The 16,219-nt window shown below is 47.1% G+C and overlaps 2 protein-coding genes across 2 annotated transcripts in view; one reads left to right on the top strand and one right to left on the bottom strand.

Moving 5' to 3' along the window:
- lingo3a (leucine rich repeat and Ig domain containing 3a) overlaps positions 1–7,982 on the top strand; it is a 31,996-nt gene extending 24,014 nt beyond the window's left edge. Inside the window, exon 2 of the mRNA XM_062555895.1 lies at positions 4,809–7,982. Within this exon, the coding sequence (XP_062411879.1) occupies positions 4,862–6,682 (1,821 nt within the window). The 5' untranslated portion in view covers positions 4,809–4,861 and the 3' untranslated portion in view covers positions 6,683–7,982. The remainder of the gene's footprint in view (positions 1–4,808) is intronic.
- Positions 7,983–11,617: 3,635 nt separating this feature from the next.
- On the bottom strand, positions 11,618–16,012 carry LOC134102025 (E3 ubiquitin-protein ligase TRIM16-like). The gene is made up of 6 exons (XM_062555973.1): positions 15,092–16,012; positions 14,311–14,406; positions 13,936–14,169; positions 13,514–13,673; positions 13,302–13,355; positions 11,618–13,093 (listed from the first exon to the last, which is right to left on the bottom strand). Exons 1-6 carry the CDS (start codon positions 15,701–15,703, stop codon positions 12,513–12,515), a joined length of 1,737 nt encoding a protein of 578 aa, XP_062411957.1. The 5' UTR covers positions 15,704–16,012; the 3' UTR covers positions 11,618–12,512.
- Between the last annotated feature and the right edge of the window lie 207 nt (positions 16,013–16,219).

Raw genomic sequence — 16,219 nt, forward strand, 5'->3', positions numbered from 1 at the left:
CTTCACCCCCTTTCCTCTCACGCCCCTTCCCTTCTTTTCTTTGTATTAGTGATACACACACACACACACACACACACACACACACACACACACACACACACATACACACACACACACACACACACACACACACACACATACACACACACACACACACACACACACACACACACACACACACACACACACACACACACACACACACACACACACACACACACACACACACACACACACACATACCCCACATTGTTGTGCATCTTCTCAGTGGCAAGCTGCTTAATGGCTCTGCAGAAATGGAGATTCAGGCCATTTAGTGAGACAGTGGACTAAAGATGCTTTTAGCCCTAAAAATATCACCCTTCGTGACTAGCGCTCTATTTGGACCACCCTCCTCCGGTGGAATTGCGGTGACTTCCCGGATAGCGCTAGCTTCGTCTGGGCCGGACACGGCACGACTCTGCCTGCTTTTTGCCTGTTATGTAAGCCCCAGAGAGAGAGAGGAAGAGAGGAAGAGAGGAAGAGAGAGAAAGAGTGGCGTTGGGTGAGTCATGCGTGATCTGGAGCTAATACAGGGAGGCCAGGGAGACAAGAGAGGAGAGCCGCTGATTGGCTGGTGCTCGAGCGGCAACCCCTGGCCCTCTCCCTCTGTGATGCCCGCACTAATTTCCCCTGATTTCAAGAGCATGTGGAGGTTTCACACCTCTTCTCCTCGCACGACATCTGTTCGCCAGGCACTGGTGTGGTGGTGGTGGTGTGTGTGTGTGTGTGTGTGAGTGAGTGAGTGTGTGTGGGTGTGTGAGATTGTGTGTGTGTGTGTGTGTGTGTGTGTGTGTGTGTGAGTGTGCGTGTGCGTGTGTGTGTTTAATCCACACATTTGCCTAATGTGTCCTTTATTAGCAGCAGTTATGCAAGCACAGGTGGAGAGACAGAGAGAGAGAACACGGAGGTGAAGAGGACGTGGAGAAGCACACACAGTCCCACATATACCCCACCACCCACCCACACAAATCCACTTTCACATTTCAAACACACACTTGGCTCACCCCCCCCCCCCCCTGTCTTACACACACACACACACACACACACACACACACACACACACAGATACAAATGAAAGCCGCGTACGCAAGTCGTGCTCCAGCGCGAAGCCGCGTCTCATTTGCGGAGGTTCCCGGTCCTTTGTCTCCTCCCTGGGCTTTGGACTCCTAATGTGGCAGCCCGGCGCGCTCGGCGGAGAGCCTGCTTTGACACTTCCTTTCGTCAGGCCTGCACACAGTGGTGGCGGCTGGGGAGGAAAAAAGGGCCCCTCTCATGTCCTCTGTCTGACACCAACCCCCCCACCCCCCCCCACCCCCCCCCCCCGTCCTCATTTCCACTCCCTGGGAGTCCGCTAACACTTCACTGTTGATCTGCGGCTGGAACTAGCAAAGACAATGGAGAAGTGGGAACGACTTTTTTCATAAGTCTGTGAGAGGAACTTGTCAAGGAAGTTGTGAAGTTTTAATAGACTTTCTCTGCCTCGGGCTGGATTGTGGTAATTTGAGGATGTGTGTGGGTTGGTGCTTCTCCAACAGGGGGCAGCAAAGAGGCATAAACCTCGCGTCAAAAGTGACTGCTCGTAAAAACTGCCTGTGAACATGCAAATTGAATTTATGCCTCGGTCTCTCAAGGGTTGCGAGAGAAGCATATGAAATGGGAGTGGAGAGATGACGAAAGCCGAAGACAAGCGCTGCACTCTTAAGCTATGCTTTTATGCAGTGCACTAAAGAATTGGAATTCATTCTCCTTTTGCAACAGTTGAAACCTCAGTTGAGGTTTACACCCTGTCTTTATGTGCTCAAAGCTACGAGCAGGAGACAGCAGGGCAGATGTTTACAGCGCTCACCAGACATCCTTTCTGCTTTAGAAAGACATTCATATTTGCATCAAACAGCTAAGACCGACAATTCTGCAAAGTACAGTACACGGTTTTAGAAGATATAGACGAGAAGACTATAGACTGAAGACTCTCGTTCTTAATGGCAGAATCAGTTAAGAGGAATATTTCTCTTTGGCCTTGCGTTAATCTTGATGTCAAAGAGTTATGTGGAATGGGCACTTAAATTTAACGGGCCCATGTGTGAGAAGGTGTGTGTGTGGGTGTGTGGGTGTGTGTGTGTGTGTGTGAGGTGGAGGACTTGAAATATGCCCTGCAGACAGGCAGTAGAAATGGAGGGAATGCATCAATCACCCTGCTGAGGAGCCCGAGGGGGGCTAGTGGCCAGCGGAACAGCCTGTGAAACGGTAGGCACTTCCTGCCATGTAACGAGCGGGGCTGGACAGTGCAGAGGAGAGCAGCGCAGAGGAATCCGCGACCCCCCCTCACCCCCCTGAGTCCTGCCAGTGCTAATTGTCTGGTAATGGTTGGCAGTGCCCACCTGTTGCTGCCCAAGGAGGCTTGTGGCGATTGGAGGGCTTGTCAGTGCCACCCGATATGGGTTATGGGGTCGGGGGTGTTGGTTAAGTGAGGAGGAGGGGAGGGGGTGTGGTGGCGGTCATGTGTCCCAAGTTATCCGAGATGTTTTTGCAAGGAGGGGTGTGTGGGTGATGGGTAGCTGGCAGATTAGGGTGTGGGCGGCTGGGGCGGGTGGCTGTGTGGGGTTGTTTTGTGGCTGAAATCAGGCTCGCCGTGTCAGTCAGTGTTCAATAACGGTTTGGCATTTGAGAGTGGGGTCTGTCTGAACCTTTGAGCCAGAGGTGAGTTTGCAGTGTGGCATGGTGGCGACAAGCTGGGCTTAAGGGGACCGCGCCTCAACCCACCAACAGCAAACAGCACATAGACACACAGACGGCAAGCATGCGGGGCACTTGGGTTCTGTAATAGAGTGGACGGAGTGTCCATGAAGCGCGAGCTGTTCACATGCCTGGCCGTAACATTTTAGAGGCAGCATGATTTGTTGGCGGTTTCTTTAACAATGGATTTTTATGACTCGATAAGCCTGTCACCATGTGACATGAGTGGGCAGTGGTGGCTGAGACAGACAGGTTGGTGGAGACCGGTGATAGATATGTGTACCCTTTATGTCCTGACATTTATGTCCTGACAGTGTTCTCAAACAGGGATCAGCTAGCTCATCCTCTTACTGCAAGTCAAGTGAAACTGTGAACGAACGTGTTTCAAGACTTGTTGACATTATGCAGATATGCTGCTCAACTGCTTCTGTCTTTTATCTGTCTTCTCCACCTCAGGCACTGGAGCTTCCTAATAGAGTTTGAAATGTTTTTTTTTTTTTTTAAACTCAGTAACATTTTCAGAGACGTGCTGCAGTTGAATTAATGTCCTTTCTTCCTATTTGGTGTATGCTCTGGCATCATAATATGCATATATTTATTCATTTCTTGTTAAAATTACTTGTTATCTGTGAGGACTACTGTACATTAAAAAAAAACATAAGGTATTGATATGGTAAAGGTCCCTGAGCTGGCTATATGGCTATTTGTGTGTTAATTTCTGTATATTTACAGTATGACATGTATTATTTATCTACAAGGTCTAGGTCTAAACATAGTCTCCTGGCACACATCTGTATCGCTCTGTCGGACATGTCCCTCTCCTGTGATGGAATGGGACATGTGCGGAGATCCACAGATCAAATCAGCCGTAGCCGTATCACACCGTGGCATGCCCTTGCTGCTCAACATAATGATATCCTTTTTTTTGTCAGTGACTGTGCTCAAGAAAGCTTTATTTTGAGGACTAGTAACCTTTCCCAGTATTGTAAAGATGTCACAGACATTCTGATGGAATGACCTCATTTTCTGTTTGTTTCCCTTAATTGCCGAGGACAGCTCTTGCCTTAGGAAACACAGTGGTCATCTTTGCTCCTCACCAAACTTTGTCTGTTTGCTGTTGTGTGTTGTTGCTCTTGTCCTTTCATCAGATGAACAGTGTCTAAACAACAGGGCCAATTAGTCTGTGGGCTGGTTGAGCAAACCACATCATCAGCATAAAGAGTGAAGTGTCTAATTTTCATCAATCAAGAACAGCACTTGTCTGATTCTAATCACACTGATAAGTACAGAAAGTGATTCTCTGCTCGATACTACATGTTGGGAACAGAATCAATAAAGGAATAACCATTAGATCAACCACTTCTCTACTAAAATCCTGAAGTACTAATCCACATTCCACACACTACTACAAACGACAGCATTCCAATCTGTTCTGACTGAAGAACAAGCCCAGTTTAATCCCTCTGTTCATAGATCAATGGCTTAAATGAAACTTTGTGGATAATCGCCATTGACTGAAACAATCCAAAAGATCAACAGATCTCTATTGTTGCATATCCTGGAAAATCCAGACCCTGGTAATCTTTCAGATTAAGGGTCTGACCACAAATAATGTAATGGCCCAACTCGAGGGGAGGCACCAAGCATGCATTTGAACATCTCACTGCATGCAATTGAATAACATAACGCCCTATGTTTACTCTGACTGATTCTGGACTTTGACGCGATTGGATAACACTATGACCAATGTCTGCAGAAAGTTGCAGCGCTGTCGCCATCAGTTTAGCTCGCCTCTGTCAGATACACCGATGTGATTTGATGTGGTTTCCCCTGATGCTTGGGGTAAAAGTAATGCGCATCATTGCTCATTGCTAGAGAATCTTGCTGACACAATTCAAATTGTGTTCTCGCGAGAACTCTGTACTTCCAGGGTAACTGTTGCAGTGAAAAGGTTCAAATAACAGTAGTGAATGACTGACGTGAAGAGTTGAAATGTGGTGCTAACCAGCAGGCTTGTGCTTGTCTCTGCGCAGGTGTGTGGTGCAGTGATCCGGCACCGGTGAGGACGAGCGGGGGGGTGGGGGGCATGGCGCTCCGCGGCGGCCTGGCGCTGCTCGGCCTGCTGCTCCAGCTGCACGCGGCGGCGGTCCTGTCCCAGGGCGCGGGCTGCCCGCTGCGCTGCGACTGCGTGCCGCAGCAGCGGTCGGTGCTGTGCGCCTACAAGCGCCTGACGGCCATCCCGGAGGCCATCCCCGCCGACACGCGCACGCTGGACCTCAAGGGCAACAAGCTGCGCTGGGTGGAGCACGGCGACCTGGCCGCGTTCGGCCGGCTGGAGGAGCTGGACCTGAGCGAGAACAGCATCAGCGTGCTGGAGCCCAACGCCTTCGCCGAGCTGCGGAGCCTGCGCGTGCTGCGCCTGCGCGCCAACCAGCTCAAGCTGGTGCCCATGGGCGCCTTCTCGCGCCTGGCCAACCTCACCGCGCTGGACCTGAGCGACAACAAGATCGTCATCCTGCTGGACTTCACCTTCCAGGACCTGCACAGCCTGCGCAACCTGGAGGTGGGCGACAACGACCTGGTGTACGTCTCCAACAAGGCCTTCCTGGGCCTGGTGGGGCTGCGCGAGCTCACCATCGAGCGCTGCAACCTGACCTCCATCTCGGGCCAGTCGCTGTCCTACCTGCGGAGCCTGGTGACGCTGCGGCTGCGCTACCTCAGCGTCGCCGCCCTGGAGGAGCAGAACTTCCGCAAGCTGGGCGGCCTGCGCGGCCTGGAGATCGACCACTGGCCGCTGCTGGAGCACATCTCGCCGCACAGCTTCCAGGGCCTCAACCTGTCCTGGCTGTCCATCACCCACACCAACATCACCAGCGTGCCCACCAGCGCGCTCCGCAACCTGGCGCACCTCGGCAGCCTCAACCTCTCGCACAACCCCATCGCCGTGCTGGAGTCCTGGGCGCTGCGGGACCTGCTGCGCCTCAAGGAGCTGCACCTGGTGGGCACGCGACTGCTGCAGGTGCAGCCGTACGGCCTGGGGGGCCTGCGGCAGCTGCGGCTGCTCAACCTGTCCGACAACGGGCTGGTGACGCTGGAGGAGGGCTCCTTCCACTCGGTCAACACGCTGGAGACGCTGCGGGTGGACGGCAACCCGCTGGCCTGCGACTGCCGCCTGCTGTGGATCCTGCAGCGCCGCAAGACGCTGGACTTCGACGGCCGGCCGCCGGTGTGCGCGGCGCCGGTGGAGGTGCAGGGCAAGGCGCTGAGCGACTTCTCCGACGCGGCGCTCTTCGACCACTTCACGTGCCAGCGGCCCAAGATCCGCAACCGCAAGCTGCAGCAGGTGAGCGCGCGCGAGGGCCAGCAGGTGGCGTTCGCGTGCCGCGCCGAGGGCGAGCCGGCGCCCGTCATCTTCTGGATCTCGCCGCAGCGCCGCCGCATCACCACCAAGAGCGCCGGCCGCGTGACCGTGCTGCCCGAGGGCACGCTGGAGATCCGCTACGCCCAGGTGACCGACAGCGGCACCTACATCTGCATCGCCAGCAACGCCGGCGGCAACGACACCTACTTCGCCACGCTCACCGTCAGCGGGCTGCCCCTGGACGCCGCCCTGGTGGTCAACCGCACGTACTACGTGGGCGACCTCAACGACACCAGCCTGAACGACACGCGCGTCTTCCTCAAGTTCACGCTGGACCTCAAGACCATCCTCATCTCCACGGCGATGGGCTGCATCACCTTCCTGGGCGTGGTGCTCTTCTGCTTCCTGTTGCTCTTCATCTGGAGCCGCGGGCGCGGCCAGCACAAGAACAACTTTTCCGTGGAGTACTCCTTCCGGAAGGTGGACGGCCCCTCGTCCAGCGGAGGCCAAGGAGGCGCTCGGAAGTTCAACATGAAGATGATCTGAGGAAGAAAGACATGGTGTGTGGAGATAAAGCCACGGGATGCTACTGTTACCTCCGTAGGTAGACAGGGTACATGTGAAAAGCCACAGCTTTAAGCTGCTGATATGACTGTTTTCCTGCCCTGTGCATTTTTCTTTTTTGTGAATAGACTCTGATCATTTTAAGGATCTCCGATTTCTAGTAGGTCTTCTATCAACTCTCTTTTCATCTGTTGCGTCATCGTGAGAGCCTCGTCGTCCGCAGAAGGCTCTTGATCATCACCAGCTAGAGTCAGGTTTATGATGTCAGTAAGTCACAGGTTGTTTACAGTGGCCCCAGAACCACATTAGTCAATTGCTGTTTGTAGGGTAGGCCTGAGGATATGCCACTGTTAGAAAACATATTAGCATACCCATGTCTAAGTGTACATGTGAAATTTCTCAGAGGAGGAGTAAGGGATTTTATTTATGATTTGCTTTTAAAAAAAGAAACAGAACTGAGGCCTTAGCTAAAGGTGAAGACTGTACAAACTCAAAGACTAGGGCTTGCTCTCTTTGAAGGACTTTTATCATTCCAGCGGAGGTAGTAGAAAGCAATCTCCATAATGCTTACGATGCATTATCACAGGGTGCTCTCTGGATGCCAAGGAATTGCCAATACTTCTCAAAAGTTCCTGCGACAGTAACTCATTTTGTAATAAGGCCCTCCTCAATGGAAACATACTAATGTTCTGCCCCGATATCCTGAGACTAAGGAAGTGTTGTTCCTGGTGCCATCTCAAGAGATATTGATTGAACTTGGAATCTTCACCTGAAACGATTTGGCTCATTGGTGTGTTGTTTATGACTATTAGTCTGCTTAAAATCTTAATGTTATTATGGTCACGGGACAAAGTAAACTCATTGGCACTAAAATATCTAATGCCTTACTAATAATTCTATTCCAGACTGAGATTTCAAGTTCATGAGCATCTCTTGAGTTGGGAAGTGAAGTTATAAGCCACACATTTAGGACTGTCAATCAGGTTAGTGTCATGTTGCTATGTACGCTATCCAACACTGCTCAACACTGCCAAAATAGATGCCTCATTGTGATAAAAGCATCCCTCACATGCAAAGCATTGTTGGCAAGACGTCAATCAAGCCAAGGAGCCTGAAATGCTCCACACCCAAACTATGTCTCTCACGCTCACATGCCCAGACTATTTATCTTTCACAGTCAAACATGCACAGACATGCACAGACAGACACAGACAGACAGACAGACCGACAGACAGACAGACCACATAGACACACACACACACACACACTCATGTGAGAAAGTGAAAGCCTCCATATGTGTAAGGGGGGGGGGGGGGGGGGGGGGGGGGAGTGGCTCTAGTATGTGTCCAGACAGATGTCCTCCCTTCTACATACCCAGCAGTAAGTAAAACCTTACTGTGCCATGCCAACATGTCTGGTATCTAAAGGTGTACAGAAATGTGTACCACTGAACATGTGTTTTGTACATATGGCTGTTGTGAGTGAGTGTACAGATTTGTTGTGTCATTTTGATATTCTGTAGTGATTGTGTTTGATCTGCTAACGGTTTTGTCACGACAAAGTAATATTTCAAATGTTCTACTTTTCAGTGGAAGTGCTTTCAGTGGTTTGATATTACAAAATGGCTCTCCTGGCTCTCCTGTGTTTTGATAGTAACTACAGCTGATTTCTTTTGTAAAGACATGGTCAAGGATTTAGACTTTAGACTCTCAGACTTATCCCAGCCCTCAGAGCCAGTGATCTAAACTGCTTCTCACTCTGCGTACTTCTGGATTTATGATACCTAATTTGAGTGTGTGCATTCACACTTGATTATTCTGGTAAAAAAAAAAATGCTGCACTGCAAGAACCTGGATGGTGCATTCCGAATGGTCAAAAAGTTGAGTGTGGAATGCTGGACACTTTTCACCCTTAACAGTCGCCATTTTGAGTATGTAGCGGAAGGGAAGGGACCATTTTGAGGATGCTGGAGCTGCTACACCCACCCAACCCACCCTACAGAGATGTATCAGGAAGCTGTAACATTAAAATGCTCCTGTTTGCAAGTCTAGGCTGCTGTCAATTATAAGACACCAGCAATATCACATTTAATTGTTGAGATTGCCATTTCCGCTAAGTGCACAAAGTTGGCGTCTGATTTAAAATGACACTACTCAGTTGAAATTTCACACTCTATGCCATAGTGCACACAGGACACTGCATGACAGAGTACGAGCAGAAGTATGCAGAGTGGGACGCAATACTAGACAGCGTATATTCCATGACCATTCAAGCAAGCATCATTTGGTGCTGTTTTGAAAAAGCTGGCCTCTCATCAGAATTCTCACAGGAACCCAATCACATGAAAAAATAAATAAATTCTTTCACTCCTAAAGTCGTCTTCCATCTTAGTTGTTTTGTTTTTTTTGCATTGTAACTCAGTGTTATATTATAGGCCTACACATAATTTAACCATCAACTGCCACAAACTCTGAAACAAAGCAAGCAAATTATGTGGTTCTCTAGGGTACTGTGAAACTCTCTTTATACAGTTCGAAAGGTTCAATCTTGTCTAGTCCACTGATTTCAAAAGAAAGCACTTTAGTCCTTTGAAATTCTATGTTGATTTTTAAATGGATATACTGAATGAGCAATAAAAAACAAATGGCAAAAAGGAAGGGGTCAATTATTCTGTTCCAAGGCACACTTTGCATAGTAAATTATGCAGCTGTATGAGGAAACTTTAATTCAATGTTACAATGGAAGTATGCCGTTGGTTGTAGCTCATACACTGAACCAATGACAGTCATTAGTTTACTATACCTCTACTGCCATCTCTTGGCTAAAGGTGGAACTGATTATGTGGTTCCATTACTTCACTTCAAGCATTTTTCCAACTTAAAAGTTCAGTAATTTTCCTGCAATGTTATTTTGACATTCCTCAACCAGCCATCCAAGTAGTGACAGATATTATTGGCGAAAAACCAAACCTAAATACCAGTATAATAGGTCTCCCGACTGATGTGGTAGCAGAGGGCACCAAACCAAACCAAACCTGGTTTTATTTTGTTTGTCTGTACTCCTCATGACAAAAACAAATGTGATTGAAGTTCCAAACTCACAGCTGAGGATTTTTACAGCCTCTAAAATAAATGTCCCATTGAAATGAATGGGATTTTCTGGTGAGAAAGTGTACAATACATCTTGTTCTGTAGCCTACAATGAAGGGCAAACTGATTCAACATAAACCATATCTTTTCTGAAAGCTTAAACCCTCAGGGTGTGATCTAACATGACATGAGACATGTCCCATCCTCCTCATTAGTACGCTACTCATGTACATTGTGTATTGGTGAATATGGCTGATACTTTTTGGGCTGTACCATTTAGGAATCACTGATTCAACCACCTGAACTACAGTATATATTTTCTGAAAGCTTAAACCCTCAGGGTGAGATCTAATTGAGGTGTTTGACATTCACACCTTCCTCTTTACTTTGCTACCCATGCATAACACATGTACAGTAGATAAGTTAGGTGTATGGCTAATACCTTTTGGGTTGAGCCATTTAGAGAACTGATTCAACCAAACCATACATTTTCTGAAAGCATATACCCTTAAGATGTGAACTGAGTTTTGAAAAGTCCCACCCTCCTGATGATTTTTCTGCCCCTGCATAATACTTTGGGCATACATTTTAGGTGTTTTTTTTGGCATACACTACCTCTATATTGATTGCTAAGCTTCAGCTGAGATGTTCATCACACATTTTTGTGCTACAGACACATATACTGTAGCTATCAGAAATCAATAATACAGTTTGGTGCTCTCAGTTGGCGACGATTGGCCTAAAATGGGCCTCTGGCTCATGGACTATGTGTAAATATGCCACAAATAATACATAATAATAAATGGGACAAGCAACCAAATGAACAGGCAAAAGTGTGATGGGAAAATGATTTTAATCAAATGTGTCTTCACATTTGCACATGTTCATGAAGATGTCATGTTTACATTTTTGGGATTGGATCATCAACATGATATAGTATCTTCAGTTTTTTTGTCATCATTACCATCACCACATTTTTTTGTGTCACACACTTTTTGATTAGATATTACATTGAAACAACAATGAAAGGTCAAACCTCAACAAGCTCATAATTTCATAACTATGCACACACATCCAAACTAACAGAGAATAACCATCTCAAATATGTTTAGCTGAATTTCCAACAAGATAAATTCTCTTTAGTGCCTCTTTGATCCAGGTAAAGCTGCATAGGGCATACACAGGCCTAAAGCCTGTTTGTTACATTACATTACAACACAAGAAAAGATCAAAAGAACAGTATTATAGTATGGCCCACTTAAAAGGATGGGTAGCACTATTTAAACTGTGCTATGTCTACAACTCTACTCTATACAACATGGCAGCTGATGGCCAATGGTTTGACTAACACCGTGTCCAAACTGCAAGCGAGCATTAGCGACAAAATCTGTGTCTTTATATTGTTTTCAATGGGAATGTCCATACAGGATGTGCCACCACAACACAATGCTGTGCAGCGCGAAGTTTGTGGATTGATTCAGTGTGGACAGAGCATTCAATACGCGGCAATTAGTCGCTCGCATGCAGTTAGGATATGCTGTAAGTCATGTTACCATTATTGGTACTTAGTTGTGACACATCCTCAAATCATATCATAACAGCCTAATCTACTATGTCAATCATTTGTCATAGCATAATGCAGCCACGCCTGTAACAGATTACAGTGACATGATACATTTACGACACTGGACCATGAAGCAAATGACATCTGCCATGACATGATGATGCCATAGTTACTGTAGGTCTTAAAGAAAGGTCCTTAAGAAGGGTCCAAAACAAGAATGGTACTAACTGGTGTAACCCCTCCCTCCCCACCCCCTAGGTAAGGCCCAAAACGGCACTGCATATTATTTACACTTTATGGTAGCTGTTTACTGTGCTTTTGTTTCACACTACAGCGCTATGCACTGTAATGCACCCTAATTCCGAAAAACAGAAATTTGGCAGTGGGGCAGCCTTAAAGCCCCACAGACTTGCCTCAAAATTTGTGAGTCAATGCGTGTGGACTTGTCGACTTCACTCTTCTTCATTGAGCATCAAGCATGCCTTCATTACAGAACAAAATTCCAACCCGTTTCACCTTTCTTAAGAACATCTTCAAATTCAGATAGATCCACAAATTATACTTACACAGTTAATTCACATTTTTTAATGCTAATTAAAATGAAGGAGTTTAGAAAATTACGATTAAAACGCCTACCGTTGGAATTAAGGTTTGAATTTCACAGTCCACATTTCAATCCTCGGACAAAATTAAACCAGACCGATAACTCAGTCTCCAAAAATAAATAGTCTTTGTCAAATCTTACTAGCCTCCAACAATATCCAACTTCACCGTATATCAATCTCTCAGCAGTAGCATCGAAAACACAATAACAACTACAGTAAACCCTTAACTCTATGTCCCCTCACTCCTCACCTCTGAGTTCTCCCACCACCATTGTGACTGGTCTTCACATTAAAGTTATGTTCACACTTCATACAACTACCGTTGAAGCTAACATGCGCTGATTCATACAGCACCAGCAGAGAGCTATAAAGAACTCTACCAAACCCACCAGGCTTTGTTGAATGACACCTTCATCACTGCCTTTGAAAACATATTGCCCTGTGAGGCCTTACTATTCTAGTGTTTCCTAAGCTTTTGCTTCGAAGAATCTGGCCACAACATCAGTAGGTGTGAGTGAGGTGTTGAATTGGCAGTTTCATGCCAGAGATACCGATTAACCACAATTAGGAAGACTGCATAAGGGGTGGAGGTTTAAAGATTTTTGGTAAAACTTCACTTTCGAATTGATATGGATCAAAAAGCCAGGGTAGAGGGGCTGAGAGAATCGCGTCTGCACTCGGTGGAGGAGGCTCATGGTGTCAGCGACACTATAGAAGGCCAGGATGCCTGCCCTGTGATCCACATACACTCCTACTCTATTGGAGCTGGGGGCAGGGTCGGGGATGGGGATCTCGATCTTTTCATTGCTGTGTTTGAACGTATACTTCGCGGGAGAACAGCGCAATCTCCAGGAGCTAATGGTTGAGCCGAACTTGGAGTCGCCCGTGCTCCCTTTCCTGCTGATGCTTTTGTACGAGACCGCCAGGCCCACCCCACTTTCCCCGCTCCACTCCACCTCCCAGTAGGACCGGCCGGTTATGGCCTCTTTGCACAGCACTTGCGCGGGATTCAGGAACCTCCCTGGGTGGTTGGGGTAGGACTGCACCTTCATGGTGTTGGAAGCCTCCTTGCAGCCCTCGGACAGACAGAGACAGTTGTTGGCTGTGTTGAGATCCATTGTGAAATTGCCGCAGTCTATTAGGGGTGGGAAATGGCACATAACAATATTTTAACACAATTATCTCAGGTGCAAACAAGAAATCAACAACGAAATGAATTGAACAAGTCAGTGTACATATATCCTACACATATCCTTCAGTTCTATGGATGCAAATGAACGACTAGTCAAACGGTTGCTGTACTTTACTTTTTACTCATTGTAATAGAAGTAATGAAGACTCACATTGTAAGTACTCATCTTTGGCACGTGGTTCTGGTATGAGGTGGACATATGTCGCTTTGGAGAAAAACAGTCAGAATAGTGTGAACAAGAGTCTTGCCCCTTTCTGAGTGTCAATTGTTACACATTCTCAGAACATGTTACTTCAAAATTGATGACAATAACTTGATGCAGCATTTAAAAACAGGTGAGAATGACGAAAAAAATAGGTATACCACTTCCGTAGATTTTCACTAATTCCTCTTTGCAAAAACTGTCTATTCTTTCTTTGAGATAAGAGACAGTCCTCTTCAAGTCTGCCAAAGGTCTGCTTTGGTGTACAGGGATGTGTGGGATGTCTGCTGGTGGAGGAGTTGCACAAAGAGACTGGTAGCTCTAATGAGTCAAGAGAGAGAGAAGAGAGAGAGAAAGAGAGAGTGGATGAAGAAATGAATACAGACTACAAAACTACAAAACCTCTTCAAATATGTATTCAACTGAGTAATTCTAAGTTTTCTGCATCTGAAAGCTCCTCATATGTATGTGACATGGCCGGTAATAGCCTGGTCATACCAAACCCTCGTACTAATATTGTAGGGAAATGAAAATTGAGCGGAATCTTACGGAGGGCTATGCCAGGCTAGACGGGGAACGTTACCTGCAGGAAACGAACGTGGTCCTCTGTTTGCGCCAGCTCGGCCAGCTCGGCGTCCCTCTTCTTCAGCTCGCCGATTTCCTTCTCCAGCTTCTCCAGGAGGCCTTCGGCTAGACCCAGCTCGGTCCTCTCCTGGACTCTGATCAGCTCCTTCATCTCCGACCGCCTTCTCTCTATCGAGTGGATGAGCAGGTTGAACGTCCTCTCGTTCTCCTCTACTGCTGCCTGTGCAGAGTGCTGTGGGGAGACAGGACAGAACGAGGGGGGTCTGTTAGGAACACAGTGTTCTGAGCGCACTCATGGTCTGAATGGAGAGACACTCCCATGGGCTGTTTGAGCAGGTCTGCCATTGATGTCTACTCCCCTAGCCAGATTTACCTTGAGGGCATCCATGGCTCCTTTTAGGTCCTGCAGCTCCTTCTCTCGCGCTTGAATCCTCTGCTGGTACAGGTCCTGAGTCTTCGCAAACTCTTTCTGTGGACATGGGAACAATTTACCAAAATCAGGAGCAATTCAACCTTTTCCTTAAAAAGGTACAGTGGCATCATGAGTTCTCATCATAAGCCTTTTCACTGGCCATGGTTGTATGTAAAAACATCCACCAAGTGTTTCACAGAATCCACCAAGTGTTTCATTAAAGTGTACTAACTGCCCTTATCCCAGAGTAGGCTTTTTTCAATTTGAATCTTAAAAGGACTTAATCATTTTCTTTACACATGTCACTTCTGTTATATTGGATGTCATTTATCCAAGCAAGTTTTAGTAACGGAATGTTCTGGCATCATTACCCTTTCCAGCTGCAGGGGATTAGTGCTTGCTGGAGAGGGCAAAACACCCTGAGGGTTTACAGTGTGGCTCGACAAGTTACCAGACGTGATAATAGATGTGATTAGTCGTTGACTGAAGCTGTTTGGAATATATGTCATACTTCCATTTCATTGTGTTCTACTCAGTTTGAGAAGTACTTTTTAGTAAATGGATTAGTGGGTCAGAAAAACCTGTTTTGCATTATTACTTTTTCAGTTTCCCCTCCCAAAGCATACCAGAAGGTTCACCTGCTTTCATGAGTTATCATCTCCTGGACAGAAGGCACATATAACTGCTTTTTGTCAATGTTAACATAATATCACTTGAATTAAAAGGATCATTTTAGACTCACCTGTCTATCGGCTCTCTCTTGTGCTATCGGTACTATGTCATGGCCTTTGTGTTCTTCCATTGCGCACTGTATGCAGATTAATGTTTTGTCCATGCAGCAGAACACCTCCAGGAGTTTGTCATGGGGCTCACAGAGCTGTTCCTCCAGCTGTGCAGTGGCCGGCACTAACTTGTGCTTCTTGAGGCGGGGTGTCTCTAAATGAGGTGCGAGGTGAGACTCGCAGTACGAGGCCAGGCACGCAAGGCAGGATTTGATGGCTTTAAGTTTCTTCCCAATGCAGAAGTCACACGGCACGTCCCCGGGTCCGGCATAGCAGTTGTTATCTGGAGGCTCCTCTGGGGCTTGGGGGACTTGAGGGACTTCTGCTGTCTTCAGTCTCTCCACCATTCCAGCCAGTATGGTGTTGCGGCCGAGGAGCGGCATTGAGTCGAAGGTCTGCCGGCAATGAGGACAACTGTAGCCCTCTTCCACTTTGGCTGTGCCCCAGTAGTCGGAAATGCAGTTTGTACAGTAGCTGTGTCCGCAGGGAATAGTCACCGGGTCCTTGAGTAGGTCCAGACAAATTTGACAGCTCAGCTGGTCCTGAGCGACCGCAAAACTCGGCTCTGCCATTTCCACAGCAAAGACACCCACACCGTCACTGAGATGAAATACAACAGTAAGGAGCAGGAGAAGAGTTTTCTCACGAAGATGTGGGCGTGTTAATTGAGGAGGAACGGCTTAAGTGCCCTCGGAGTTTAAGATGATATGAAACTGGTTTGGTCCATGAAACCTGAATGGCCTGCAGTTATTGGAGGCAGGGTGGGGGAAAGTCATTTTCTGCCTCACTGCGGGTGTGTGCAGGTAAGAGAATGGTACTATCTGACACAGGAATGTCCCTTAATAGATTAGCCAACTGGTCATGCAGAACCATGCGCTTTCCCTATTCAATGTAGGCCTATTTATAACATCACTAGTGTTAGAGAAATGTTATCTGTATAAAGTAAAGATATTACATGATATAACATCTTTGAATATATAAATTAGATATTTAATCGTCTGTCTACATCAAGATATTGGGGATCAAGCTTAAGTGTCCCACTTCACGCAATGTGCCAATTTACTAATCTCATTCGGTCTTGGTTAGGG

This window comes from Sardina pilchardus, chromosome 15 (genome assembly GCF_963854185.1).
Source record: "Sardina pilchardus chromosome 15, fSarPil1.1, whole genome shotgun sequence".
Lineage (NCBI taxonomy): Eukaryota > Metazoa > Chordata > Actinopteri > Clupeiformes > Clupeidae > Sardina > Sardina pilchardus.

Coding starts and splice junctions, on each gene's coding strand:
- LOC134102025 (XM_062555973.1), bottom strand. CDS start 15,703: ATGGCAGAGCCGAGTTTTGCGGTCGCTCAGGACCAGCTGAGCTGTCAA. Junction 14,407..15,091: donor AAGAGAGAGCCGATAGACAG/GTGAGTCTAAAA, acceptor CCATGTCCACAG/AAAGAGTTTGCGAAGACTCA. Junction 14,170..14,310: donor GAGCCATGGATGCCCTCAAG/GTAAATCTGGCT, acceptor GTCTCCCCACAG/CACTCTGCACAGGCAGCAGT.